Source organism: Myotis myotis, unplaced genomic scaffold (assembly GCF_014108235.1).
Source record: "Myotis myotis isolate mMyoMyo1 unplaced genomic scaffold, mMyoMyo1.p scaffold_m19_p_21, whole genome shotgun sequence".
NCBI lineage: Eukaryota > Metazoa > Chordata > Mammalia > Chiroptera > Vespertilionidae > Myotis > Myotis myotis.
This window is the reverse complement of record NW_023416326.1, coordinates 14,484,179-14,511,452: the sequence shown is the minus strand read 5'-3', so window position 1 is coordinate 14,511,452 and position 27,274 is coordinate 14,484,179. Positions and strand designations below refer to the sequence as shown.

At 45.7% G+C, this 27,274-nt stretch overlaps 1 protein-coding gene across 3 annotated transcripts in view; it reads right to left on the bottom strand.

The window, feature by feature from the left end:
* Nucleotides 1-875: 875 nt before the first annotated feature.
* The window catches only part of CNST (consortin, connexin sorting protein), a 73,911-nt gene continuing 47,512 nt past the window's right edge, over nt 876-27,274 (bottom strand). For all 3 annotated transcript variants that reach the window (XM_036355115.1, XM_036355114.1, XM_036355113.1), the window contains 8 exons: nt 25,729-25,759; nt 23,400-23,486; nt 22,830-22,944; nt 21,681-21,702; nt 21,426-21,522; nt 13,757-14,514; nt 5,978-6,113; nt 876-2,115 (listed from right to left, as the gene is read on the bottom strand). In XM_036355115.1, the coding sequence (XP_036211008.1) occupies nt 1,910-2,115; nt 5,978-6,113; nt 13,757-14,514; nt 21,426-21,522; nt 21,681-21,702; nt 22,830-22,944; nt 23,400-23,486; nt 25,729-25,759 (1,452 nt within the window). In that variant the 3' untranslated portion in view covers nt 876-1,909. The remainder of the gene's footprint in view (nt 2,116-5,977; nt 6,114-13,756; nt 14,515-21,425; nt 21,523-21,680; nt 21,703-22,829; nt 22,945-23,399; nt 23,487-25,728; nt 25,760-27,274) is intronic.

The window sequence follows — 27,274 nt, the reverse complement described above, 5'->3', positions numbered from 1 at the left end:
CAGGAGGAAGTTTTCATTTATCTTCACATAAAACCGTCAGAAATCAGACTCAGAAATTCTCATAACTAGGAACCAAGAGGGTGAAACGGAAGAGGGTTGTCCATGACAGGGGCACCCCTCACGGCAGACTTGGTGAATGTCTTTTATAGAACCATCTAACATAGTACCGTTGACATTTACATATTTTACATACAGTTTGAATACAAATTCTTAAAATTTATAATAGAACATTAAAATAACCTTCTAATAAAATCAGCCTTAAGTATAAGGAATCTAAATTTCAGTATCTTGTATACTTCTAAATAAATATCTTTGATCTATAATCCTTGAAAATATTAGTTTATGGTGACATGAGACAAGTCAAACAGTATTATGAGTGAAAATCAAACATCAATTTAAAAAGAAACAAGCCTAAAAACATGAGACATTGAATTTATAGGAAATCAAAATACTAAGTACACAGTAATTAAATATCTACATTGCGAAAACCGAATGCATGCTCAAAAACACACTTTCAACACATATAAAAAGCCCTTCAAAATTCACATAATCTAAATAAATAAGCAGAACATGAAGGGGTACTGTACCAGCCAGTAACAACTAGGAAGTAACTTCTCCCTTTTTCTTTCACGTGATTCTGACAGAAAAACATGAAGTAATGATCACTTGCTAAAAAACTATAATTCATGTTCTGATTCTTTTAAAATGCTGCCTATGTTATAAAAAGCCACAGCAAGGCTTCGACCTCAGAAAAGGAAATGCCACGTAACTGACAGATTTAAACAAAATGCAGACATTTGTTTATTTAAGACATGATTGACTTTCTGTTTAATGACCCCGTAAAAGGAATGCACGTTCAAACCTCTGAATGCACGAGCCTGTGACATGAATGCACGTTCAAACCTCTGAATGCACGACCTGCTGACACTGAGTTGTATGGTGAGTTACTTTCATTTGCCAAAGTATCTTTTTAACACCAGGCCAGAGTGAAAACCTCTAGGGCAGGAACTGGTATCTCATTATCTTTGTATTTCAGCTCCTAGACTCCGAACCTAAGAGGTGCTCAGTAAGCGTTTGCTGAATTGAGTCCAGCATTCATCATGCTCCACCAGGCCTCGAATGCATGCTGAAACGGCCTGCCTGAGACTCAGGGAGCTCTTGAACGTCACCTCCAGCTCTGTAGTTAATTCCTGGCTTGTTAATCAATCGCTGCAGATCTGTCACAGCGCCTCCTTCCAGGGCCAACATCTCTACATCTCCTCGGTTCCACAGTGAAACCTGCTCTAAAGATTTGTGCCTGCACATCTATAGTCAAGTTAAAAGAATAAAGGTCATTTTTTTGTTATTTTGCGTTGGGTATTTGCTCATGACTAACTGAAACACATGCACGCACCCACGCACCCACGCATGTGCACCCAACCATTCCACAAACGGAGACCAGAACGTGTAAATGACGCGCAAAGCCTCGCTTACACAGCGCTCCAGGCCAACTGAAAAGAGACATGGACACATCGGTACCTCCTCGATCACACCCACACTTATTGCGTGATGGCTGGAAGCGACGTCTTTGGACCAACTAGTGGAAACCAAGTGTCATTAAGTGTCCGCTTGACAAGAAGCTAAGGACGCGTGGCTGCAACACTCCCGTTTAACGCAGCGCGGCGGCCCGCGGAGGCGGCCGGGAGGAGGCTGGCCAGGCCATTCCTGCCCCCACGACGCGCAGGTCCCCGCTGCTCCCTGCGCGATGGTGCCAGTCCCCCTGGGCCTCCTGCTGAAGCTGCTGTTGCTGACGTCCACGGCTCCTCACGGGGCGGGGCGCGGTACACAACCCCCCAAATCAGAGCCGCCTAGAGAGTGAGTTCCCCGCGGCCCTCGCTGCCCGGTGCGGTGCGGTGCGGCCGCTGCTGCGCTAGGAGAGGCGGACCCAGTGCTTCAGCTCCGCCACGCCCCGCAGCAGCTTCGTGTAGTAGAAGTCCACGTTGTCGGCGAAGTCCGTGCACACGGGCGACTCCAGGTCCCCGAAAGCGCAGTACAGGGCGGTTCCTCCCACGCTGAGCAGAACCGTGGCGACGCACAGCAAGACCAGTAAGATGCAGGAGCCACTCCCAGCGTCATCTGCAAACAGGAGAACGAACAGAGGGCGGTTCAGTGGCACAAACGGGAAATCCGCGCGCCCACGGCCTGCTCCGATTAAGAGACAGGCGTTCCTAATAGTCCTCTGGGGACAGAGGCACGGACGCCAAGCCAGGCGCCTCTGCTCTACAGGGCCCTGCTGATTAGCTGCCACACAGGACACGCTCCTGTGCCTGCCCGCGCTCCCGCAGCCTGTCCGCGCCCCCACAGCCTGTCCGCGCCCCCACAGCCTGTCCACGCTCCTGTGCCTGTCCGCGCCCCCACAGCCTGTCCGCGCCCCCACAGCCTGTCCACGCTCCTGTGCCTGTCCGCGCCCCCACAGCCTGTCCGCGCCCCCACAGCCTGTCCGCGCCCCCACAGCCTGTCCGCGCCCCCACAGCCTGTCCACGCTCCTGTGCCTGTCCGCGCTCCCACAGCCTGTCCACGCTCCTGTGCCTGCCCGCGCCCCCGCAGCCGGTCCGCGCCCCCACAGCCTGTCCACGCTCCTGTGCCTGTCCGCGCCCCCACAGCCTGTCCACGCTCCTGTGCCTGTCCACGCTCCTGTGCCTGCCCGCGCTCCCGCAGCCTGTCCGCGCCCCCACAGCCTGTCCGCGCCCCCACAGCCTGTCCCCGCCCCCACAGCCTGTCCGCGCCCCCACAGCCTGTCCACGCCCAGTGTGAAAGCAGCTCCCCTGCACCATGAATGTGATCACTCCCGTGAACAAAGAAGGAAAGCGAAAGGCAGTGCTGCTTCGATGTGCTCACAGCATTGTTTAGATACACATTATAGACTCACTACTGCAGTATCTTGGCGCTGGAATCATGGGACCACCTCACCTTAAAGCAACGTCAATTTGGCATTAGACAATAAAAAACGACTTTGGGAGGGATCACTCTCGTATCTTAATACTCAATTTCATTCTTGTTGTTTAGTGGAATAGTGAAATTCCAGCTAATACAGTGATTTCTTTGTATTTTGCTTAATAACTCGGGCAGTTTAAAAAATATTTTTATTGATTTCAGAGAGGGACAGGGGAGAGAGACAGAAACATCAATGATGAGAGAGCATCATTGATTGGCTGCCTCCTGCACGCCCCCACTGACGGGAAATCAAACAGTAACCTCTTGGTTCCTGGGTCCATGCTCAACCATTGAGCCACACAGGCCAGGCTGGCAGGTTTGATTTTAATGAAAATGCCCACATCAGTCTTTCTATATTGAGGAAATATAGGCCATCTTCATGATCATTCATTATTAAAGGAAAATTTAAAAATATTTGGAAAGGACTAAAAAGTTTTATAATCAGAATGATGGTGTATCATTGATGAGGGAGTATCACTGATTGACTGCCTCCTGCATGCCCCCTACTGGGAATCGAGCCCTCAACCCCCTTGACCAGAATCAAACTCGGGACCCTTCAGTCCACAGGCTGACGCTCTATCCACTGAGCTAAACCAGCTAGGGCCATACTGGGGCACTTTTGAGAGTGAAAAGGAATGTTAACTGAAGACAATGCTGGGACAGCAGGTGTAGACAGGCTGCCTCAGGTCATTTAGCCCAGCACATCACTCCCAGGAATTAGCCTACAAATCCGCACAGCACACTGTATCATATTTACAGGCATGTTTGTAACAACAAAACGTTGAGGAGAGCTTAATCGTTTCAGTTACAATGGAGCAGTCAAAGTGTGGGACATTCATATAATGGAATACTATGCAACTGTATGAAGTAAATTAATATGTTCTTTCACAGGAAGATGTCCAAGATCGATAAATTAAGTGACATAATAGTACATAATGAACCCACTTGTGTTAAAAAAAAAAAGATGTGTGTGTCAGTGTGTGTATACTGTATGCACATTTGCAGATGCATATACAGAATGTGTCTCAAAAGGATAATAAGAAACTTCTTTCAATATTCGGGGCAAACCAATGAAAAAAGAACTTATACTCTTCATTATTGTCTGAGTTTTCTCATCACTAGCATATTACTTTGAGAGGATTTTACAGTCATATGTGGATATATTATTCCTGTGAAAATTCAAACACCTGAGTGTAAGGGACGCTCCCTTTCTCTCTTACCCAATCACACCCCTGTCCCAGAGGCAAACACTGGTGATTTTGGTGTGTATCCTTCCAAGTCAAACACAGAGGGTTTCAGGATTTTTACATAAATAGGATTATGTTATCATATTGTTCTGTGATTTACAAATTTATAGTTTAATAGATTTTAGTAGTTAAATAAATTTAATAGTTTATATGTATACTAGAGGCCTGGTGCACAAAATTCGTGCAAGGGTAGGTAGGGTCCCTAGACCTGGCTGGCGATCAGGGCTGATTTGCAGGGTGACTGGGGGGGTGACCAGGGGGCCCCCACTGGCACCCACCTTGGCTGGCCTGGTGCTGCCCGCTCGCTAGCCCTGCCCCCCGCTGCTGCTGCTGGTCGGGGCCTGTGGGCTCAGGGTAGCTCCTGTGTTGAGTCTCTGCCCCCTGGTGGTCAGTGCATGTCATAGCAATGGGTTGTTCCACCATTTGGTTGATTTGCATATTAGGGTTTTATATAGATAGCAGATATGGAAATTCATTTTATACAAATACAGATCATATCAGTCTTGTGTGTGTGTGTTGTGTCAGGTCAGTATTTTTACCATCTTTTCTTCTTTTGGCATGAATCCCTGCCATCACCTTATTTATGTTAATAATTTATGTATCTTTCCATATTTTCCTTCATAGTCATATAAATAGTTTACCTATAAACGTGTATTTGCTTTATCTATGTGTTGAAACACTGTGCACAGGCACATGTGGCTGCTGGTCTAAGATGAGAGGGCCACTAAGTGAAACGGGACTGTGAGGTCTGAACCCAGGGTTCCTCTGGGAGCGGGACCATTCAGGGCCCATGAGAGCAAACAAGAATTACGCATTTTATCTGGAGGAGAAAGTGAGAGTTACGAGCAAGGTGCAGAGCTAAAATGAGGGGTGGGAACAGATTATTTCCAAGGCTCCTAATTGTAGAAATCTAGAAACCTCCATCACTTTATGCCATACTTAGCAAGTATATCTACATGTTCACACTGTTATTTTATAAACAGGAGAAGCGCACACACAGGTTTTTGGCTATCTTTCCACTCACTCTTGTTTGCCTTAGGGAAAGCCTAGCAACTACCTGGTGCCCAGGAGGAAAGTCCAACAATAGCACAGTGTTAAACTGCTGCCCCTTGAGACACTTCCTTCTACGGAGTCAAGAAATCACCGAAGAGAATAAGCTTGTAATCCATAAATGTTTCCCACACACAGGAGATAGGACAATTAACTGCTGTTGAAAAGCGGACAGAAATAGCAGACTCACTAAAACCCAACGAAACCATAAACAGGGAAATGGAAATGAGCTCTGAACACCAAGCACTACCTGTGGGATCAGGAGGCCAGGAGTTGAATTTTGCAACCTGTTCACTGATTTGAGCAAGCACAGTGCCTAGGAATCTTTAAGAACCGACGACAGCTCAGTTCTCTGCTTCTTTCTACAGCGGTTCTCAACCTTCTGGCCCTTTACATACAGTTCCTCATGTGGTGACCCAACCATAACATTATTTTCGTTGCTACCTTATCACTGTCATGTTGCTACTGTTATGAATCGTCATGTAAATATCTGATACGCAGGAAGGTCTTAGGCGACCCCTGTGAAAGGGTCGTTCGACCGCCAAAGGGGTCGCGACCCACAGGTTGAGAACCGCTGTTGTGGAAGCTAAAACATCTGCGCCCACATTTCCTTTTACAAATCCCGTCACCTTCCATCGGGCACTGACCCACTCTCGGCAAACACGGGAAGGGCCCCCGTGTCAGGCACAGGGCTGAGCGGTACCCACCCTGGTCCAGGTTATCGTCCATCTCCTGGAACCGCACCCTCCGCTTGGGCGGCTTCTGCTGCATCGGGGCAGGGTGGTCGCCCACGGCGTCGTTCCTCTTCTTTAATATGGAGACCAGTCCCGCAGCAGGAGCAACCTGGCAGGGGTGACAGGAACCACTTGTTAAATCCGGGTGGGAAACATCCATGGCATTTTACATGTGACGGTAACAAGGCTGATTCAATTCAATGGGCATCTGAATTTCCATTGTGGATTTAAAATCACAGTTCATCGTCAAAATCCAACAGAATATGTCCGGTTCTACGCCGATGACGGCCAAGCATGTCTGACTCGGCTTCTCTGAAGCTGCGAACTGGCTCCGGGCCAGGCAGCACAGGGGCAGCGGGCTGAGGCCAGGCCAGGCCCCTTCCCCTGGCCTCGGAGCTCCCCCTCCCTGCTCAGTACCCTGGAAAATGGTCACTTACGATCCCTCGTTGCTTAGTCATTGGTGCCGGGTTTTGCTTTATAACAGAGGCTGAGCATCTACCACTGCTTTCTTCATTCGTCGGTAATTTCCAAGAAATAAACACGTGAGACCTAAGATGTATTGGATACCCACTTTCAACATCGCAATGAGTGCTGCCCTCCTTTCCTCTGGGAAATGACGCATTTGCTAAGGAATGCTCGATGCTCAGAGAATTCTAAGGATTCTCTTCCAGACTCCCTCAGGGCCAGCTACTCGGGGCTTGTCACTTGGTAGTGTGCACAGGCTGGCAAACCATGGCCGGTCGGCCAAAGGCCCTCCGCGTCTTTGAATGCAATGAAAGTCAATTGGGACACAGCCCGTTCACCTACAGCTGCTTCTGGGCCACCATGGCAGAACTGAGTAGTTGCAACAGACCCAAAGTCTAAAATAGTTACTATTTGACCCTTCAAAAAAGGCTGCTGTCTAGCATCTCCCACCAGCCCCGTTCCCTGTTTCCTCTGGTTTGCACTTGGGATTCCTCTCTCCTGCCTCCACCCAACCCCCACCCCCTACTTGGGAACAAAGACAAAAACCAAAACCTTTGCCATTTAGGAGTGACAAGGCTCTGAAGTACAGGGAGGATGAGGAAAGATCCTTGGTGGAGCCAGGCCGGGAAGCAGGAGGCCTTGTCAAGGTCCCCTACACAGCAGGCTGGTTCACCGAGGGTAGCCTGCCAGCCACCTGCCTGGGCAGCTGTGGGTGATGGCATAGGTAGGCATTGTGGGCCTAACACTGCAGAGGTCAGCGGCTGGCTGGCATCAGATCCCTGTGAGTGAGGACTGCAAGCTTGTCATGTCATTTAGCTGATTGATGGCATAACACACTAATATGAGCTCCCGTTCCAGCCCGATAATGTGCTATGCATACATATTACAGATTCTATCAGTTCTTTTTATAACTCTAGGCTTTTAGGGCCAGATAACTCATTACAGTCCTCTACGGGGCTTTCCTGAACACGGGACTACAGAATCCATTACCTCAAAAAAAAAAAAAAATCGATGTTAGCAATTTATTCTTTTTACAGGAAATATGTATTTCAGATGACGTCTTTGTGAGAAAACTAAAGGACTTTGGTGACATTAACATGGTAAGTACAAATATGCAAGAGGCAGCCTTTCCAATCTCGCTTTAGAAAGCAACGTTAAGAGCCCCTTCCATTAACACAGAAAAGTGGTTTGACCAGCTCCCGCGGAAACGGAGAGGGAAGTAAGTCCTAATGGCTTCCTTCAGAGCAAGAGAAGGAGAACGGAAATTAACTCAATGAGTGCATCACTACTACCGATGACGTTTCTGCTTTTAGTCAATGTAAAAAGAATGCGGTTTTCATAGACTATTTTCTCCACAAAATAAAGCCGTACATTTACCAGCAGTGACTGCACATTCCACAGGCGTTTTCAAGTTGCTTAATTACTCAGAATAAACAATCTGAGATGAGCCCGGAGTGGCTAACTGTAGTCCTTTGTGATAGGAACTTTGAATCCGTAAATTCACGCCATAAAGCAAAAGACACTGTGAATATGAATGAAGGAATGTCGAAAGAATGAGCAGGACTGTGGAAATCATCTGGAAAGACACAGGATGTGCTTCCAAGTCGGACCGGCCAGTCCCAGTGCAGCAGTGCTTGGTCCTGCTGGGCCTCCTCTGGGTCGTCTGACTCTGAATGTCATGCCCAAGTGGCCCCACCTCATTCACTATGGGTGGCAATGAACATTGGAACTTTTTTAAAGAGGGAAGAGGTCAAATAGGAGAAATGACAGTTGGGTGGGATGGGCCAATATTTTGACACTCTCCCCCACCAACCCTTAATTCTTGATTAAAAATCTAATACACCCTACATTTTCTTTTTATTTTTCAAATATACTTTTATTGATGTCCGAGAGGAAGGGAGAGGGAGAGAGAGAGAAACATCAATGATGAGAGAGAATCATTGATCGGCTGCCTCCTGCACGCCCCACACTGGGGATCAAGCCCTCAATCCGGGCATGTGCCCTGACTGGGAATCGAACTGTGTCCTTCTGGTTCATAGGCTGATGCCTAACCACTGAGCAACACCGGCCGGATACCTACATTTTCTTTCCCACCAAAGCCTGTTGTCTGAAGTACAGTGAGGTCTTTTCCATTTCTGCTTTCGGTGTTGCTCAGGGCTCTTCTCCAGGTTCTCTCTGTGTCATTTCTAACTGCCCTCTGGCCCTTTAGTCTATGGATGGAGAACAGGGAGATGCAAGCCAAGGAGGAAACTCGTAGGAGACAGGTAGGTGTGGGCCTTGCTATTCTGGCAAGAGTTTTAGGCCGAGGTCTCAGAACCTACTCCAAGGACAGAAATTCCTACTTCCCACACCAAGGCAGTCACGGTTTAAGACACGACTTTGGTAGGTTTTTCCTTAATTCTCTGGTAGCAAGGAGGCCAAAACAAGGTCTCAATATTAGTTTGGGGTGTCACTCAAAGGACTGCCCAGCATTTCTGTAAGCAGGATGTCCGTTGATTTAGGACACATGGAAATGTGTCTCCTCCAAACTCCTCTAAAAAAACCCACAAACATTTCTATGCCCCCTTTTACCATAATGTTGATATAAAAGGTTAAGAATTTTTAAATTTCAACAAAATAAACCTTTATAAACTAAATTTGGATTTCCACTTGAATCACCAAATTTCTTTGCCACCCAAACAAAATATACCAAGCCCTTCCTTCCATTCTGAACTAAAAGCATGTGCAAGCTGTAATTAATGTAATTGTCACTGGTGGTACTCTATGAATAAATGCAGAATTCAACAATAACAACACATCCTTCCGGCCTCATCCTCTACATTTGCTAATAAATAGTTCTTCTGCACTTCCCCTCAAACACCAATGATCATCTTAAATAGCATATAAAGAATGAAAATGTTGTAAAAACAAAATTATCTTGCAATTCTATGGGTACAGTAAATCCTATTGTGACAAAGTAAACATTCAGAGATCTTGGTGTTAGAACTGCCTCCTCACAAAATTGAAGAAAGTAGATGCCAACTAATATCCTTTTAATGAGGTAGGCTTTACTCAGACCAGCACCTCAAGGCTGGTAAATTTTGAACACGAACACATGTTTGGCTTCCAACTAACTCGAGAATTAACATTCCTAAGTCATATCAGCCCATTACGAACATTAGCCTCAGTGCCAGTAATCTCACTGCAGGAGCACATGTGAAGTTTACCACTATTATTCTGCACTGAAGGAACCCGTGAGTCCTCTGCCTGCTCCTTTAGGTATGGGCTGTATGTAGCCTTAGCTGGTTTGGCTCAGTGCATAGAGCGTCGGCCTGCAGACTGAAGGGTCCTAGGTTCGATTCCGGTCAAGGGCACATGCCCAGGTTGCCGGTTCTATCCCCAGTGTGAGGCGTGCAGGAGGCAGCCGATCAATGATTCTCTCTCATCATTGATGTTTCTCCCTCTCTCTCCCTCTCCCTTTCTCTGTAAAATCAATAAAGATAAAAATTAACCTATAATTTAGTGAAACTATACGTCATATACAGACATTTACATAATATGTCACATTTAATCCTTGTGACTAACACAGCATTAGCAGCCCCCTCTGCAGGCGAAGAAGCCAAGCGTAGAGAGCCCAGATGACACGCTTCAACTTGTTGCAGCAGCGACTGGCAGAGTTTGAACCAAACTCGAGATGAAACCTCCTGCCGTCTTCCTAATGTGAAGAAGAGCTTACTTTTTTAAAATTATTATTATTTTATTTTTTTAAAAAATATATTTTATTGATTTTTTTACAGAGAGGAAGGGAGAGAGATAGAGAGTTAGAAACATCGATGAGAGAGAAACATCGATCAGCTGCCTCCTGCACATCTCCTACTGGGGATGTGCCTGCAACCCAGGTACATGCCCTTGACCGGAATCGAACCTGGGACCTCTCAGTCCGCAGGCCGACGCTCTATCCACTGAGCCAAACCGGTTTCGGCGAGAAGTTCTTACTTTTAATGACGATTAGAACTTTGCTTATTCTGTCTGACCTACTGCTCAGCATGATACACACTCTCAAGATGCATCCATGTTGTCACAGATGGCAGTATTTCTTTTGTGACATAAAAGGCCAAGAACCATATTATTTAGCTCATCTGTGGGTTATACACAGAAAGCAACAAAGGAATGAACAGAACAAACAAAAACTCATTGAAGGAGAAACCAGTATGGCGGTTACCAAAGGGGACGGGGACGAGGCAGAGGTGGTAGGTGCTCAATAAATACGCTGAGTAAATGAGTACATACATAGATAGGCCATTTACATACAGACAAATAGCTTTCCCCTTCAAGTTATTTATTTTTCAAAGTGAACTCAGTAAAAGATTAAAAAAAAAAAGTCTTACTGTGTAGAGGTGGCTGCTATTTAGTCTGTAAAGTCTGCTTTATTGAGCACACAAAAAAGTATTCAACAGGATCCTACCCTTCTGCAATTTAGTGCAGACTCTGTGTGTGTGTGTGTGTGCATGCACACGCGTGCGCATGTGTGTCCTATAACAACAAGAAAAGGTTACAGCCCTAACCGGTTTGGCTCAGTGGATAGAACGTCAGGCTGCGGACTCAAGGGTCCCAGGTTCGATTCCGGTCAGGGACATGTACCTTGGTTGCAGGCACATCCCCAGTAGGGAGTGTGCAGGAGGCAACTGATCGATGTTTCTCTCTCATCGATGTTTCTAGCTCTCTATCCCTCTCCCTTCCTCTCCGTAAAAAATCAATAAAATATACTCAAAAAAAAAAAAAAAAAAAAAAAAGGTTACAGCTAGGACTTTAGGAGGAATGGTGCTGAAGCCACTCCCTCGTCTGAAGTTCAGAGGCGTAGTGTGAAGAGAATAAACATTAGGGACTTCAGTGATCAGGGAATGATAGCAGCTGTTGGCGTTTACTGAGAGCTGATCATGAGCCGGCACTGCGCTTGGCCCTCTGAATGCTGAAAAGGCACGACCCAGATCTTGAGCGTTGGGAGGAATTAAATGTATGAAAGGAAGGAGTTCACATCCCAGAGCAGAGCGACACAGAGGTAAAGGTCAGAGGTGACAGCATGCCAGGTGCACCTGGGAGGCTGCGAGGAGGCCCACCTGGCTCCAGTCCGGGCTGAGAACAGAGGAGCAGGAGGAGGAGATGCTGGGAAGGCAGAGTGGGCCCGATGACCACGTCTGAATACCGAGCCGTGTAGGACAGCCTTTACCCTGCAGCGGAAAGGTGCTGAGGGAAGAGACTGACAAGGCAAACAATAGTGTAGAGCCGTTTAAACTGGCAGTGTGTGCGAGACCGGGACCCGCGGGGTGCTGTTTCACCTGCAGTGTTTTATGAAGCCGGATACCCTAGACAAGGCGTGGGAACCTTCTCCTTTTCACGCTACAACTAAGTCGTTTCATTCACGTTTATTGCCTGCCTGGCCCCTGGGGGCATCAGCTGGAGACCCCAGGTTTATGCAGAGCTAACAGAAGACCACTGGGGGAGAAGATGACAGGAGTATGGGCCAGTTTAGGCAGCTGCTGCACAAGCCCAGGAAGAGGCAGGAAAGATGTAAATGAACAGAAGGTTAAAGTGGAAAGGAAAAGGAGCTGGGCCAGAGAATGCCAACCCAGAGGAGCACCCGTGAACCAGGGCAGGTAGAGGGCGGCTGAGGAAGACAGGCCAAGAGGAGGCGTCTGCACGAGGAAGAGACACAGTCTGTGGGTTACACCTGGGGCGCTGTGGCCACTCACCTAAGTCCCGGGTCCACTGTCTCCGGCGAACCCTCCCTGTTACTGGAGGACCGCCTTTCCTGCTGTCAGGGAGCCGGACCCCGCCCCCTTGAAAGGGCCTTTCTGGGCAGGACAGCCAGGACGACTGTGCCTAAGACCTTCCTTTGTCTGAGATCCACAGAACAGGCACCCACACGATTTCATGAACTCTACTGCTAGTCCCAGCCCCCCACCTTCGGGCATCTCACGGTGACTAGTCTTAACGCCACTTAACTTCCCTGACCCCAGTGATCTATACCCTATTTCGATGGCTTCTTTAAGACAAAACTAACAGCAGCTCTGGGCTGTCATCTTTCTCTCCAACAGAAAGTTTCAGGCTATGTCTTCCCCTATTTTGTGTCTGTGAAACAGGTAGATTTGAGATATCTAAGTAAATGTCAATTTAGACGGAAGGTGGGAACATATTTAACCTTCTTTCAGATTAAAAGTTGTCTTTCCTAGGCGGTTTGGCTCCGCCCTCCCCCCCCCCCAATATCCCCAGCACCTCCTCCCACAGCTCCCCAGCACCTGCCCCCACTGCCCCAGCACCTCCCCCATTGCTCCCACTGCCCCCAACATCTGCTCCCCACTTCCCCCAGCATTTCTCCCCCCTGCACCTCCCCCACCTCCCACAGCCCTCACTGCCCCCAGCACCTGCTCCCACTGCCCCAGCATCTCTCCCATTGCCCCAGCACCTCCCCCCACTGCCCCAGCACCTCTCCCATTGCCCCAGCACCTCCCCCCACTGCCCCAGCACCTCTCCCATTGCCCCAGCACCTCCCCCCATTGCCCCAGCACCTCCCCCCACTGCCCCAGCACCTCTCCCATTGCCCCAGCACCTCCCCCCACTGCCCCCCAGCACCTGCCACACGAAGAGCCTTAGGAAGATCTTCTCTTTTTCCTGAATTTTAAAATAAAAAAAGGAGAATGGCATCTTGATCCTCATCCCCTCTTCCTTTTCCCCTCTTTTCTTTTTGGTTTCGATTAGACTCATTAATGATTAGAGGAAGTTTAAAACTTTCCGTTATTTATAATAATTGTCTTTGTCAAGTACAAGTATCGTTTGTGCAAACCCTGACCTTGTAAATCAATACCGTGCGAAAGAGAACACTCAGCATCCAAGGTAAGGCTTAAAAGCCCACCCAGCATCTCCTAGCCTCACTGCATGTAGACCGTTTCCTTCCTGTTACACTGTTTCAGAGAATTAAAGTCACATCAGTAAGAGGAAGGAACAGAGAGTGCATTCTATTCCATCTGAGATGGAGAAGAAAAACGAGACCTCCTTCTACCGAAGTGACTCATCTCTGCGCCACCCTCCTCGGCCTGCGGATGAGCCGCAGGAGCACAACAGCGGTGCCCCGTGCGAGTACCTTCGGGAGCACAAACACGACGGAAACAGGCGACACTCCTCGCAGGGAGCAGTTTCCGTCACCCGGACCCCCGCATGCCGAGCCCAGGGGGGGCCTTACAAAGGGGCCGCAGAGCGCGGCACACCCACTCCCATCTCCCCTCTCCCGGGCGGGGGCGGGCGAGCGCTCACCTCCGCGACCTCGATCCTTCTCGCCAGGTCATCCAGCGACAGGCTGCCGTCGGAGGGGGAGGGCGGGTCGTCCTGGAGGCTGTAGGAGGCCTCGTCGGGGGACAGGTCCGGAAGGAGGTCGGGGTCGTCCTCCTCGCCGGAGGGGGAGTCCTCGGCGCCCCGCAGGCACCCCGCCAGGAGGCTGCTCAGGTAGTCCTCCGCCTCCCGGCTGACCCGCGGGTCCGGGTCCGGGTCGCCCCGCCCCTCGGGGGCCAGACGCCCCTCGGGCTGCGGCGGCGGCTCCTTCAGCTCCCGGTGCGCAGGGGGGTCTGCGGAAGCATCTGGCAGTGGCAACTGGAGGTCCCTCCTGGGAGCCTGTGCAGGGTGAGCCCCAGGTGCAGGGTGAGCCCCAGGTGCAGGGGGTGCCTGCTCCGGCCCCGTCACTGCCTCGCTGGAGGGGGGCGCCGCGGGGTCTTCAGCTCCGCGGGCCTCCAGGGGAGCCGGCTGCGGGCGGCGGCCATCCTCCCCTGCGCTCTCGGGGGCGAGCGGCCCGGGCGTGCCGGCTGCCTGGGAGGCCGGGGCGGGGAGCTCCGGGGCGGCGGCGGCGGCGGCGGCGCTGCCCGGCGGCTCCTCCTCGGCGCGGTCCTGGCCCGCAGCTGCCGGAGGGCGCGGCGGAGCCACCCGCCTGGCCGTCTGGCCGCAGCCCGGCCCGCTCCCCGGGGTCTCCTCCCTCCGCTGGCTCTCTCCGCTTGGCTCCATGCCAGGGCAAGTTCCGCGCTCTGAAGACGAAGAAAAACAAGTTGTTTTAACATTCGAGACACTTGGTACGGGAGGGCAGAGAGCGGACATGGGAATCACGTGCGACACAACAATGCTGCCACCCTCCGCGGGGAGATACTTCCTCCCCCGCTGCCCACTGCACCTCCACCCGCGGGGCAACGCAGGGTTCAGATGTCCCCCTTCGTGGCCTTGTCCATGGTGCGCGCACTGACCCGCACTGTGGACCACGAGGCGTGTTTCTCATTCCCACTCGACTTTCCTTGGTGTTGATGACTGACCCATGACTTCATTAAAAAAATCTCTCCTTATGTCTCTCTCAGCTCTGACCCATGTACAACCATGGCAACAGGGAGTCTCCCAGTTTCCAAGCCTCCTCCTGAGGCCTGACCTGGGGCTGCGCCCAGGAGTGCCACGCAGGTGCCCTGACACCCCTGGTCCTGGGAATCCCGGAGGCTCCATGTTGGACACCTTGGTTTCTGGATCCCAGGTCTCCTCTTCCGTTATTCCCTCCTGGGGAGCATTTCCTAGGAAAAGGTCCCTGGCCGGTAACCTTTTTAGGATTCCTCACATCTGAAAGCCTTTATTCCTTGGCCCCTAAAACATGGGTCAAGTTTTCTTGGTCAGATATTTCCCTCCGATTCTGAAGGAAGGCACTGCTGCCCTGTGTCTGCCTCCCAGAAGGAATGTCGTTTCTTAACCATCTGAATACCAACCCCTTTCACCTACATGTTTTTCCTGGAGGATTTAGATTCTTTTTCTTTCCATCTGGTTGTCCTGAAACTTCACAAAGTTTTTTGTTCTTTGTGTTGGGTACTTGGTGGGACTTTCTTTTTCATTTTTATTTATTTACTTTTAAATATATATGTTGATTTCAAAGAAGAAAGGAGAGGGAGAGAGAGATAGAAACATCAATGAAAATCAATGATCAGCTGCATCCTGCATGCCCCCTAATGGGGATCGAGCTCACAACTCGGGCATGTGCCATGGACCAGAATTGAACCCGGGACCCTTTGGTCTGCAGGCTGATGCTCTATCCACTGAGCCACATGGGCTAAGGCATTGGTAGGACTTTCGATCCGAAACTCACGACCTCAATTCTGGGAAATGCCCTTGCATTATTTCTTTGATGGCTGTCCCTGCTCCTTCCATTCTCCCTTTCGAATGCCTGCAGTAGGATCTTGGGCCCCATGGACTGATCACCTCAACCTTTTCTGTCATCTCTTTGTTTTTGGATCAGCTTTTTGGGACACTGCCTCAATTTCACCCTTTAATTCTTCTAATTAATTTTTGATATTGGCTATTGGCTATCATACTTCTACATTTCTATAGATGTTTAATTCTCTGAATGCTTCTTAAAAAAAAAAACACCAGCATCTTTCCCCAGCCAGTTTGGCTCAGTGGATAGAGCATCGGCCTGCGGACTGAAGGGTCCTGGGTTCGATTCTGGTCAAGGGCACCTGCCCAGGGTGTGGGCTTGATACCCAGTTTGGGGCGTGCAGGAGGCAGCCGATCGATGATTCTCTCTCATTATTGATGTTTCTCTCTCTCCCTCCTTCCCTCTCTGAAGTCAATAAAAATTAAAACAACAACAACAAAACAGCATTTTGCCTGGCCGGGTGGCTCAGTTGGTTGAGCATCGTCCTGTGCACCAAAAGGTCACCAGTGGGATTCCAGGTCAGGGCACATGCCTGGCTTGTGGGCTTGGTTCCCAGTAGGGGCGTGCAGGAGGCAACTGATGGATGTTTTGCTATCTCTCCCTCTCCCTTCCTCTCTCTCTAAAATAAATAAAAAATATTAAAAAATAAAACATTTTTTTTGCTTTCATTTATACAATATTTCCTCTAATCTCTGTGATAATATTCATTTTTAAAAAGTTTTCGTCTGTTCTCCGCATTTTGTTTCCTCTGAGTTTCTCTTGGCTTGTCTACCTGACTTTGTCTCTATCTTTTCTATTTGAGGTTTTCTTAAAGAGACAACAAGCAGCCCCGTGGTTCAAGGCGAGCCTTCCCCAGGAGTCGGCCTCAATGTGGGGCGAAGCGGGGGGGCCATTCATTGGGAGGCCCTTACCGTGGTTTCTGGAGGTTTTATCTCCCAGACTAGTAGCTCATTTCCCAGAGAGGGAAAAAAGAGATTTGGCTGCCACATATTTAAATGCTAAACGCAGAAAGTAGGCTACAGGACTCACCACCCAGTCTATAAGATTTTCATTAAATCCTCATTTTCTATGTAATAGCCCTTCCTTGAGCTGTGCCTGACCCCTGAGCCCACAACTCCTCTGTCATGTTCTCCAACACGTAGCCCTGCAGCCTCTGCTTCGCAGAGGGAACACCAAGGTCTCAGCGCTTCTTGACTCGCCTTTCAGCCCAACCTCCTGTTTTCAGTCCAACCCTACGTCCTTGTCTTTATTTTTTATGTATTTTTATTTATCTCAGAGAAGGGAGAGGGAGAGAGACAGAGAAACATCAATGAGAGAGAATCCTTGATTGGCTGCCTCCTGTACATCCTCTACTGGGGATGGAGCCCACAACCCGGGCATGTGCCCTTGGCCAGAATCGAACCTGGGGCCCTTCAGTCCCTAGGCCGGCACCCTATCCACTGAGCCAGACTCTAGGGCCTTATATCCTTGACTTCAGAGGTGTCCTCAGTGCTCCCAATCCTAACCTTTCCAGACAGGAACCAGCATTTTCTCTGTAGCCACAGCTTTCTCTGGTGCTTAGCCAGCTGTCACCCATCCATCTACTCTCCAGCTTCCCAGTTTTCCTGGATGTCACATCTGCTGCTATGTCCTTGCCAGTTTGTCCTGCGGTTTCTCTTTTAAGAATCCCTGTCTGATGTTTTAATGGTGTTCCAGGAAAGGGGTGGGGGTGGGGATGTGTTTGATCCACATGCTTGACCCAAAATATTTTCTGTATGTTATAATATAAAACTTATTCTTGTTAATGCTTCTGTTAACATGAACATGAATTTCTGTTAATTGGCACTTCTGAACCCAAAAATCTAGTGAGCTCAGTTTGCTACCCCACCCCACTGCACTAACTTCACATTCACTAAAACCAGACATACACACAGAAAGCCTACTCTGATGAATAAAAATGGAGTAAGGGCTGAGTGCACAGCAGACACTTCATAAACAATGAATTAAAGAGATAGCTCTAAAATGAGAAGTCAGACTTAGCCTAAGTTCCTACACATGCTCTGTACATGCCTTTAAGTTATTCTTTCATAGCCTATTCCCAATGTTCTCTTTAGGGACTCCCCCCTCCAAATATTTCATGGTATGGGACCTAAAGCATTTATGAATTAACACTTATGCCTTATATGTTCTGAAGATCTCATTAATTAACATTATGCATGAACATCTGAGTGGTATCAGGCTTGAAAAAGAGAATTTTCACAGTAAATATTTGAGAGTAAAACACATACTTAAACTAAGTCCGAAATGTTGATAATAGTATAAATTAGTATATCTTCTATAGAGGTTAATTAAAAATTAAAAATGTATATGCCCAGTCATCAGGGGAAAGCAAGTGAAAGCCACAATGACATAATTTCATATCTGCTAAAATGACTGAAATATAAAAGACTGACAACATTCAATGTCAGCAAGGAGGTGAAGCAGCTGAAATTCTCATATAATGCGTGTTGGGTACAAAATGGCACAACCACACTAAGACACTGCCTGGCAATTTCTTATAAAGTTAAACAGGTACCTTCCCTGTGACCCAGCAATCTCAGCCTCAATTATTTACCCAGAGAAAAAAAAGCATACATCCACAGAGTGACATCCTAGCAGTTTTATTCATAACATCCCCAGACTAGAAAGAATCCGAATGTTTATCAACAAGTGAATGGATAAACAAATTGTGGTATAGTAAAAAAAGAAAAAAAATGCCGCTCAGCAACGAAAATGAACTAATGATGCATACAATAATATGGGTGACTATCCAAAACATACGCTGAGCAATATTATTTATATTACATTCCAAAACAGGGAAAACTCATCTATGACAGAAAAGTACTGGCTGCCTGGCACTGGAGGTGGGGGGGACTGGCTATAGAGGGAAACATGTTGTTCTTATCGTCCCTGGGGTAGTGGTCACATGAGTGCACAGATTTGTCAAAACTCATCAAATTACACACTTAAAACAGGTACATTTACTGCATGGAAATTGTATGTCAATAAAGCTGATTAAAAAAATGGGAAGGGAATGATAAATCTGAAGTTCAGGATTTCCCCCAACCCTCAGGGTTGACAATAATTTAGTCCTTTATTGGGTATTAGGTTCATAGGCCTTCACTTTGTTATCCTTTCTTATAATGTAGGTAACATTATTTCTACATATAAAATATGACTAAAAATCAATAAAAATATAAGTTAATAAAAATGATGGACCACAGGGTCAGAAAACTGTTTTGGCTTTGGGTTCTAATTAGTTCTGTTCTTGCATAAGTCACTTCACTTCCTCGAATTTCTTCAAATGATTCAGCAGACCTTATATTGATTGTTAAGAGGAACAGATGAAATAATATACATAAAAGTATTTTGAAAATATAAAATACTATGCAAATTACCTGAAGACTTAATAATGGGAGATTAATTAGAAAAGTGGCAATGAGTGCTACGTGGAGAACACTGACAGAACACTGCTATCGGGGCAGTGACAGCATGTGGAGGAGGAAGAGGAGTATGAGAGCAGTGAGAACACGCTGACTTCTTACTGTGGCCCTGGTGCTGTTCTACACTCTTAACCCTACGCTAGTCAACATAAAAGGGAAGAGAAACTGGCTGTAGAAACAGTCTTTAACCACCGCACAAAAAAACAGCAAGTTACCTATTACAGAAGAAGGAATGCAGAGAGAAAGAAAAGGAAAGAGGAAAGTCTAGATTGCATTACATGTCTTTCATTATTAGAAACGAGGAATATGAAGTAAAACAAGAATAATGTATCATATTCAAATCATTTAAAGTAGTATTTTCTCATTTCTTTTTCTCATATTCTTACAGTTCTTTGTATTTATTCACAGAATAGCCAAACTGAGGAGACTAATTCTGGGAGATCTGACATTTCTCTTTAAAAGACGTTGTTTCATCGGACTTGGCCAGATTTCTTGCCGCGGATTTAGCCCACACCCGGGATGTGCACCGTGGCGTCTCTGTAACCCAGACACTGACCTGGCAGAGCACGCTGCCCTTTAGTGAGAAACCAGAGGGCCCAGGTCCTAGGAGTGAATCAAAGGATCAAGCAAGTGCCTTCCACGTGGTGTCTCAGCTTTCCCGTTGGGAACACATCTCACAGCTGAGGCCAAGCTGTAAGTGCTCGGCTAGTGCCGGGCATGCAACCAGTCCCCAGTGCCACACTCAGTTACTCAGCCGTGAGAGCAGTCCCATGTGCGCCACACGGAGACACGGCCATGCCCAACCAGGTGGCCATGTTGCGACTTCCTCCCTCTTTGAGATTTTTATGAGGCTCATTTTACTCTGGTTTCCAATATAAAAATAGAACAGAAGAGACGGCAAGAACAGAATTGACCTAAGGCACTATCTTTAATTTGCCTCATAAAAATAACAGAGATAAAGTGAGATGTAGGGGACGAAAAAGGACTTTATAAAAAGAAAAAGGAGAATTGAATTGCAGGCAGCATCATTACCATTTTATCTCTCAGGCAACTCAGTCCAAACACCTGATGCTGCTGTTTAATATCAGGCTCAGGAAAGTAAATCCCAGGGATATAAATTAGTACTAAAAAGCATACATCAGGAAAAATAAACACCCTAAAATGTATTCATTTATCTTTATTTCCTAAAGTTTTTTATGATGAACATACATTACTAATGTAAAAAACAGTTTCTAAAAATCTTAAACTTTTGACGTAAGTCACAAAGTGATACAAAATATATCACAAATGCTTCTGAAGTATATATGCAAGTTAAAGTACACCATGTTAGTCAATGTAAAAGGGAAGGAAATCAATGCTATGGGTAAGTTATCAATAACTTTTAAATACTTAGATACACAGGACAAATTTTTGGTTAAGTCTATGTAATAACGGTTGGTTTTTAAACAGAAAAGGATGTCTGAACACACCCAAACCAATTCTATTTCAGAGCATTTTTGTACAATCTTGTCATACTGTGTTAGACACAGACAGCCATGTGCTGAAAACATGGAAATAACTATGTTTTTATAAGAATTTAGATTTTAAAAAAAATTCTTTTTTTTTTTAAATCCTTGGAAACCAAGTCCTTTTTTTTAAAAAATATATTTTATTGATTTTTTACAGAGAGGAAGAGAGAGGGATAGAGAGTCAGAAATATCGATGAGAGAGAAACATCGATTAGCTGCTTCCTGCACACCTCCTACTGGGGATGTGCCTGCAACCAAGGTACATGCCCTTGACCGGAATCGAACCTGGGACCCTTGAGTCCGCAGGCGGACGCTCTATCCACTGAGCCAAACCGGTCAGGGCAAGAATTTAGATTTTATAATTTCTACAACTAGATATCTAAAAAATAGACTTACATAATATAAAAAAAAACTTACTTTGCTATTTGTCTAGGAAAAGTATGTGCAAAAAGAAAAGTCAACACAGCCCTAACCGGTTTGGCTCAGTGGATAGAGCATCGGCATGCGGACTCAAGGGTCCCAGGTTCGATTCCGGTCAAGGGCATGTACCTTGAGTTGCAGGCACATACCCAGTAGGGAGTGTGCAGGAGGCAGCTGATCGATGTTTCTCTCTCATCGATGTTTCTAACTCTTTATCCCTTTCCCTTCCTCTCTGTAAAAAATCAATAAAATATATTTTTTAAAAAAGTCAACACAGCATTTCAGATGTAACAGCAATTCGGACGCAGCACCTGTAAAACACTGTTAGGGGCAGCGGCTCTGGGTCCTCTCCCTTCAACACATACCCGGCTCCTCGGCTGCAGCTCCGGTTCCCCGGGGACCCTCCGACACCGCTGACTGCGCAAAGCTCTCCCTCCCCAGGGCCGTCTCCGCAGCTGCTGTCTACAGTGAAACACAGAACAAGACAAAAAGACACAGTTGGGGAAACGATCGCAGTAACATGGAAAGGTGAAAGACGCTTATTTCCTACAAGAGTTCATACTATAGACGCATGACACAACATTTCCCCTCTAAATACTTCCAAAGAAACAATCCCTTACCTTAGAGTTGGATAAAAGAGGACTGTAGGGAAAGAAGAGAGAAAAGAAAGAGTTAAACAAAAATGACAGCGGTAATATGCTTCCAAACAAATGTCACTGAAATGCTGTAAAAAAGTTACAGCTCCTCAGGGTTCTGACATTAGCACCGAACATTCCCGCTGCGGACAGCAGCGCTGGCTCTCAACGCAGAGGCGGCGACAGCGTGTTCATCTCCTCCAAGACCAATTACTACTGAAGCCTCCCAAATAAACTACAAATGCTGAGACGCAGGAAAAAAACTAGTTCCATGCGAAGGACAGGGAAAGTGTCTGTACTGAATATTTCGAAACAAATCTCCGATTTGCTTTTAAAAATTCCATTAATTTAAAACTCTGGGAAGTTGAAAGGTAACATATTTAACAGGCTAAGAAGTTAGGTTATAGTGCAAAATCCCATAATATTTGGTTTCAAAGGTTCAAAGTGACCAACACAAGGAAACTGTCACCATGAGAGTTGAATAAGTTATCACTTCCGAATCTAGACTCATTCTGCACCAGTTTAATCATGACCATGCCCCTCAGCTTTTGAATTCTAAGTCTTAAAATATGAATTAAAAACATATGTAAGTGCTTTATTATTACTGTAATTGAGCTTTTAAAGAACCAATTCTTCGATAAAAATCAAGCAATTAAAAATTATCTGGTAAATGTAATTTCCCTTCTGCATTATTTTGGTTAAATATTGTATTTGTTTCCATTAACAGACTACTCTTTAAAAAATGTTTTTTACTATAATTTACAAATATTGGCCAACAGTCCTAATACACAATTTTTCCATCTGAATTGCCTAATCTCTTAACCAATAAGAGATTAAAAAGTAGAAGTTATATTTAAAAATTTCTAGTTAAAAAAAGGGGGACACAAAAAATTTTCTAATTAAAAAGTACTTTGAACCTCTGTAAAGTTGACCTTTCACTGTGCTTGGTGTAAGAAACAGATAAAAGCTGAGAAAGAAACCTAATCATTTTATTTTACCCAGTCTAATTTCTCCAGTTGAAAGCATTAACAAAACAAATACAGAAATGGATCTTGTATTTCAAATATTCAATGCCACAATGGTTCTTCAATACTCTAATCCAAGCCCATCCCAACCAAACGCTGAAATACTTACTCTGGATGTGTTGCGCAAAATTTGGAAAGCCGTTCAAAATCTTCACCATTAAATCCCTTTTCTGAATTCCTTGGAGACGTGGCTGCATGTGGCTGTACAGTTTTCCATTTTGTTTCTAATTTTAAAATATTTGTTAGTCACTGACTATGACAAATCATATTTAGGAGGGAAAATAGTTAACTGGCACACTTATAAAGATCAGCATGCAAAACTGTCTTCTCCAAAAACCCATAAGTTAATATCGTTAGAAACAGCTAAGTGATTACTTCTCAATGTAAGTCAATACTATCTCGGAGACTAAATGAGCCAGTGGGACATACAAAGGGGTCAGATGAAATGCAAACGGTGGCAGGAGTTCCCTGCGTGGCACTGATATGAAGAACAGAATACAAAGAGAGATTTTCTCACAATAGCATTGCTTGTGGTGAAAATGCTACTCTCTCTGCAACAGTAACGTGACTGTAGAAACATTTCTTTCCTGATTTACAAAACCCAGTCAAACGCGTTAACTCCTTAGATAGCAACTTGTTAAACTGCTGATAATTCCACGTTCTGCTAGTCTGTACTCACCCCATTGTTCTTGAATAGCAGAAAGATTGGCAAGCAATCGTTCATGATACAGTCGTTCAAGCTGGATGAATTTCATTGCTTTCTCATCTGAAGAGAAAACTTGAGGAAAATAGAAATCCACGCTATTTACACTTAGCCACATAGTTGAAGAATAATGTCCTATATAAAGTGTGAAACTTGACGCTTATCAAAAAAATAAGAGGACTCTAAATATTTTTTAGTTTAAACGTAAGTAAGGTTTCTTGGTTTTGAAGTGGGTACATTTTAATGCAGCATATTATGCAATAGCTACGTGGGCTCCATTCTATCAGCAAACAGTAGAAGCTAAAAGGAAATTTTAATGCTCAGGAATGCCTGTTTGCTAATCTATCGCTAGCCGTCAATTAAATGTAATTTAATTGGAAACGGGACTCCCACGGAATCCTGGAATCTGTTTCCCTCTTTCCTCTCCTTAAATTACTTTCTGTCCAGCAACTGCTACCCTCTCGCCTGTCAACCTGCTTCTGATTTCCCTTGACTTCTCACTGAATGCTTTTCTCTCACAAAACCAAAGGGTTACCTGCCTAAGCGAGGACAGAGCCAAACATAGGAATCTTCCGTAAAAATTTAACTAACCTGCCACAGTAATTTTCATAATTATGTGAAATTCTGCAGATTTTCTGATAAACTTCTGCCATCTCCATCTGCATCACACAGTTAGCATCACATGAGGTCGTGGTGAGCTGCCCAACTGTCTGCCTTCCTTTGGGCCATGTCCTAGATGCCGAGCCAGGGGAAGGACGAGGAACGCTGTCTAGCTTTGTGTCCTTCTCAAGATCACTCAGAGGTCTGCTTCGTATTTGTAGCCTTAAAAATATGCCAGGGGTCATAAACCAGGCCAGGGAGAAGCTGGGACAAGTCAGTCAGCTTTCCCCTGCCCATGACTTACAGTCTACGGATTTTTTTACTTAACTCAGTGGTTCTCAACCTTCTGGCCCTTTAAATACAGTTCCTCATGTTGTGACCCAACCATAATATTATTTTTGTTGCTACTTCATCACTGTAATGTTGCTACTGTTATGAATCGTCACGTAAATATCTGATATGCAGGATGGTCTTAGGTGACCCCTGTGAGAGGGTCGTTCGATCGCCAAAGGGGTCGCGACCCACAGGTTGAGAACCTCTGACTTAATTGTACATAATCTGAAAAGTTTGCTGAAATACAGATTCATGGGTCTGATCGCCAGTTCTGATTCTAAGGCCCGTGAACTTGCATTTCTAAGAAACTCCCAGAGATGTTGATGCTGGTCAGCCCTGCACTACACCATACTCCACTCTAGTTAAAAAAACAAGTGTTCTAGCTTCATTTCCGCCACAAGTGGATTTTCTACGGACTCTGTGTAAACTGTGACTGTCTGACAGTGTTACCAGCTGGCTTGGTAGAGTTCAGGGGCAACTGCCTATCCCTCAATCTGCTCAGAGGTGTGGTGGAAGTCAACCAGGTTAGGAGGAAAAACTGCACGAATGGGGAAAACATGTTTCTGATACAGCCTTTCCAGAGAGTACATACTGGGCCATCCCCCAAAAAGAAGAGTGGTTTTTAAAAAGGGAAATTGGAAAACTGAGGGAAGAATCTTTCCCATATAAAATTTAACATACAATCTCACTTGACAATGTTTATTCTGTTTATTATGAATGAAAAATGAAATCTTTCCTTTGCAGATGTATGTGGGACAGTTGCGAGATCTACTATGTGCAATATGCTTGCCAGGCTCTATTATATAAATACTGGTTGACTTGTAACTCTGCTTAATTCAAAAGGAAGAAAATCCAATGGATTTTTAAATTATATTTTTCAGCAATGTGCTTCTCCTCCTCCCCCCACCCCCCCAACCCCCCAAAACACACAAATACTTAGATTCTGGTAAAATTAGAACTGCCTGGCCGGTGTGATTGAGCGTCGGCCTATGAACCAGGAGGTCACGGTTCGATTCCCAGTCAGGGCACATGCCCAGGTTGCAGGCTCGATCACCAGTGTGAGGCATGTAGGAGGCAGCTGATCAAGGATTCTCTCTCATCCTTGATGTTTCTTTATCTCTTTCTCCTTCCTCTCTGAAATTAATAAAAAATATACTTAAAAAAATTAGGGCTCATTTATTGAGAATTTTCTGGAGTGACAGAGAGTCCCCACAGCTTGCTTTATGAGGTGATTACATGGGTGCATGCAACTATTAAAGCTTACTAAAAATAACATATCTATACATTTTCTTGTATGTAAAACTCAAGTTTTTAAAATGTACAGTTTTCTAAAAGTTCTATGAATTCCTTCCTGTAATTAAGAAAAGGATACAGTCCTCCTCCTGGAAATAGGACTCTGCTATCTGTTAAAAATAAAAAACAAGACATTAAGTTAATATTCGGATGAAATGACAAATTTGGAAGAAATCGCAACCTTGAAACGCTGAAAGCCTTTAGTAATATCAAACTAAGAGAACTATTTAGCTACATTTACCAGTTCAGGAGAAATGACTGCAGGCACAGAACACACTGCTGAAGTCACTTATATCAAGCAAAGCAAACAGGACATTCTTTGGTCTTTATACAAACTCATTCTTCCTATTCTATTTCCAGCCAAAGCAAACTTCACTGATTCATTAGAGTTTACAAGTAAGAACTCTAAAGAATGAGGAAAATACTTCAGAGGCTTAAAAAGATATGACATGCGTAAAAGAATGACTTTGTTTACTGTCAATTAAAAAGTTGACATATGTCACATCACATGAGACCTCACAACCCCAATCCTTTCATTTCTGTTTCACAAACCACCTCAGGGGACACTCACGTTTGTTGTTCTGATTACAGAAAAGGCGGCCACGTGCTCGGAGTTGAGCAATGAGGCCTGGAAGCTACACAAAGTGCTGCACAGTGTAAAGGGCACTGGATGGAGTGTCCAGAGCGCCAGGGTCTGGTCCCCGGTGAGGCCTGTCAGTTACCATATTAATCTAAGGCGCCTTTAAATTTAAACAGTCTTGGATTCTAAAAACTTAAATCTTTTATTTAGGCCTTTATTTATAACAGAACCATAAAACAATATTTTTTGAGAAATACCTGCCTAAACTGTTGTCGTATCTGGGATGTTTCCTATAAGCACTTTACACTTCTAACACAATGTCTCATTGCAGCTGCACCTCCATGCTCCAGGTAGCTGCCAAGGTCAACAGCAATAGGCTAGCTGTCAAGCCTATAAACCAACAGTGAAAAGGAGTGGTTTCTCCAGATCCCACAGTGGAAACATGGTGCTTTTAAAGGAAAATATTTACCTAACTTAAAATGTATTCTATACACATAACCCTCTCCCATGAGCAATAGAGAGTCACCTTTCTGTGAATATTTAGTTCAACCTGAAGTTTGATTCCATACTTATTTTCTACTCTTAGGACTTTACAAAGGAACAATTGATTTTCAAGATCCTGCATGTCTTTGATCAGCTCATTGTACTAATAGTATGCTATCACAGTGCTAGTTTGAACCATATCAAATTGTCAATATTCAACCATTTTTTTGCCTTCAAATGAGAATTCCATAAACTGCAACCAAACGTTTAATAATCGGCTGCAGAGTGTTGGGGAGAGCCCTGATTGCCAGTGTTTGCTCATTTTTGTGATGTCAATCCTGCCATCATGGCCGACTTCAAGCTGCCAACATGACGGATGTCACTGCATATGGTTCTCATGAGCTGGCATATTAGTAGGTCCCGCACACCCTGCGTTACACCCAATAGAGATCAGTGACCACATTTCATCCACAAACTCCCAGTGAAAAATCTATGGCACGGCACAGATTTCCCCGCCATTCGTGACATGAGACATGGTTGCCCATCAGGACTGCTGTCTGCT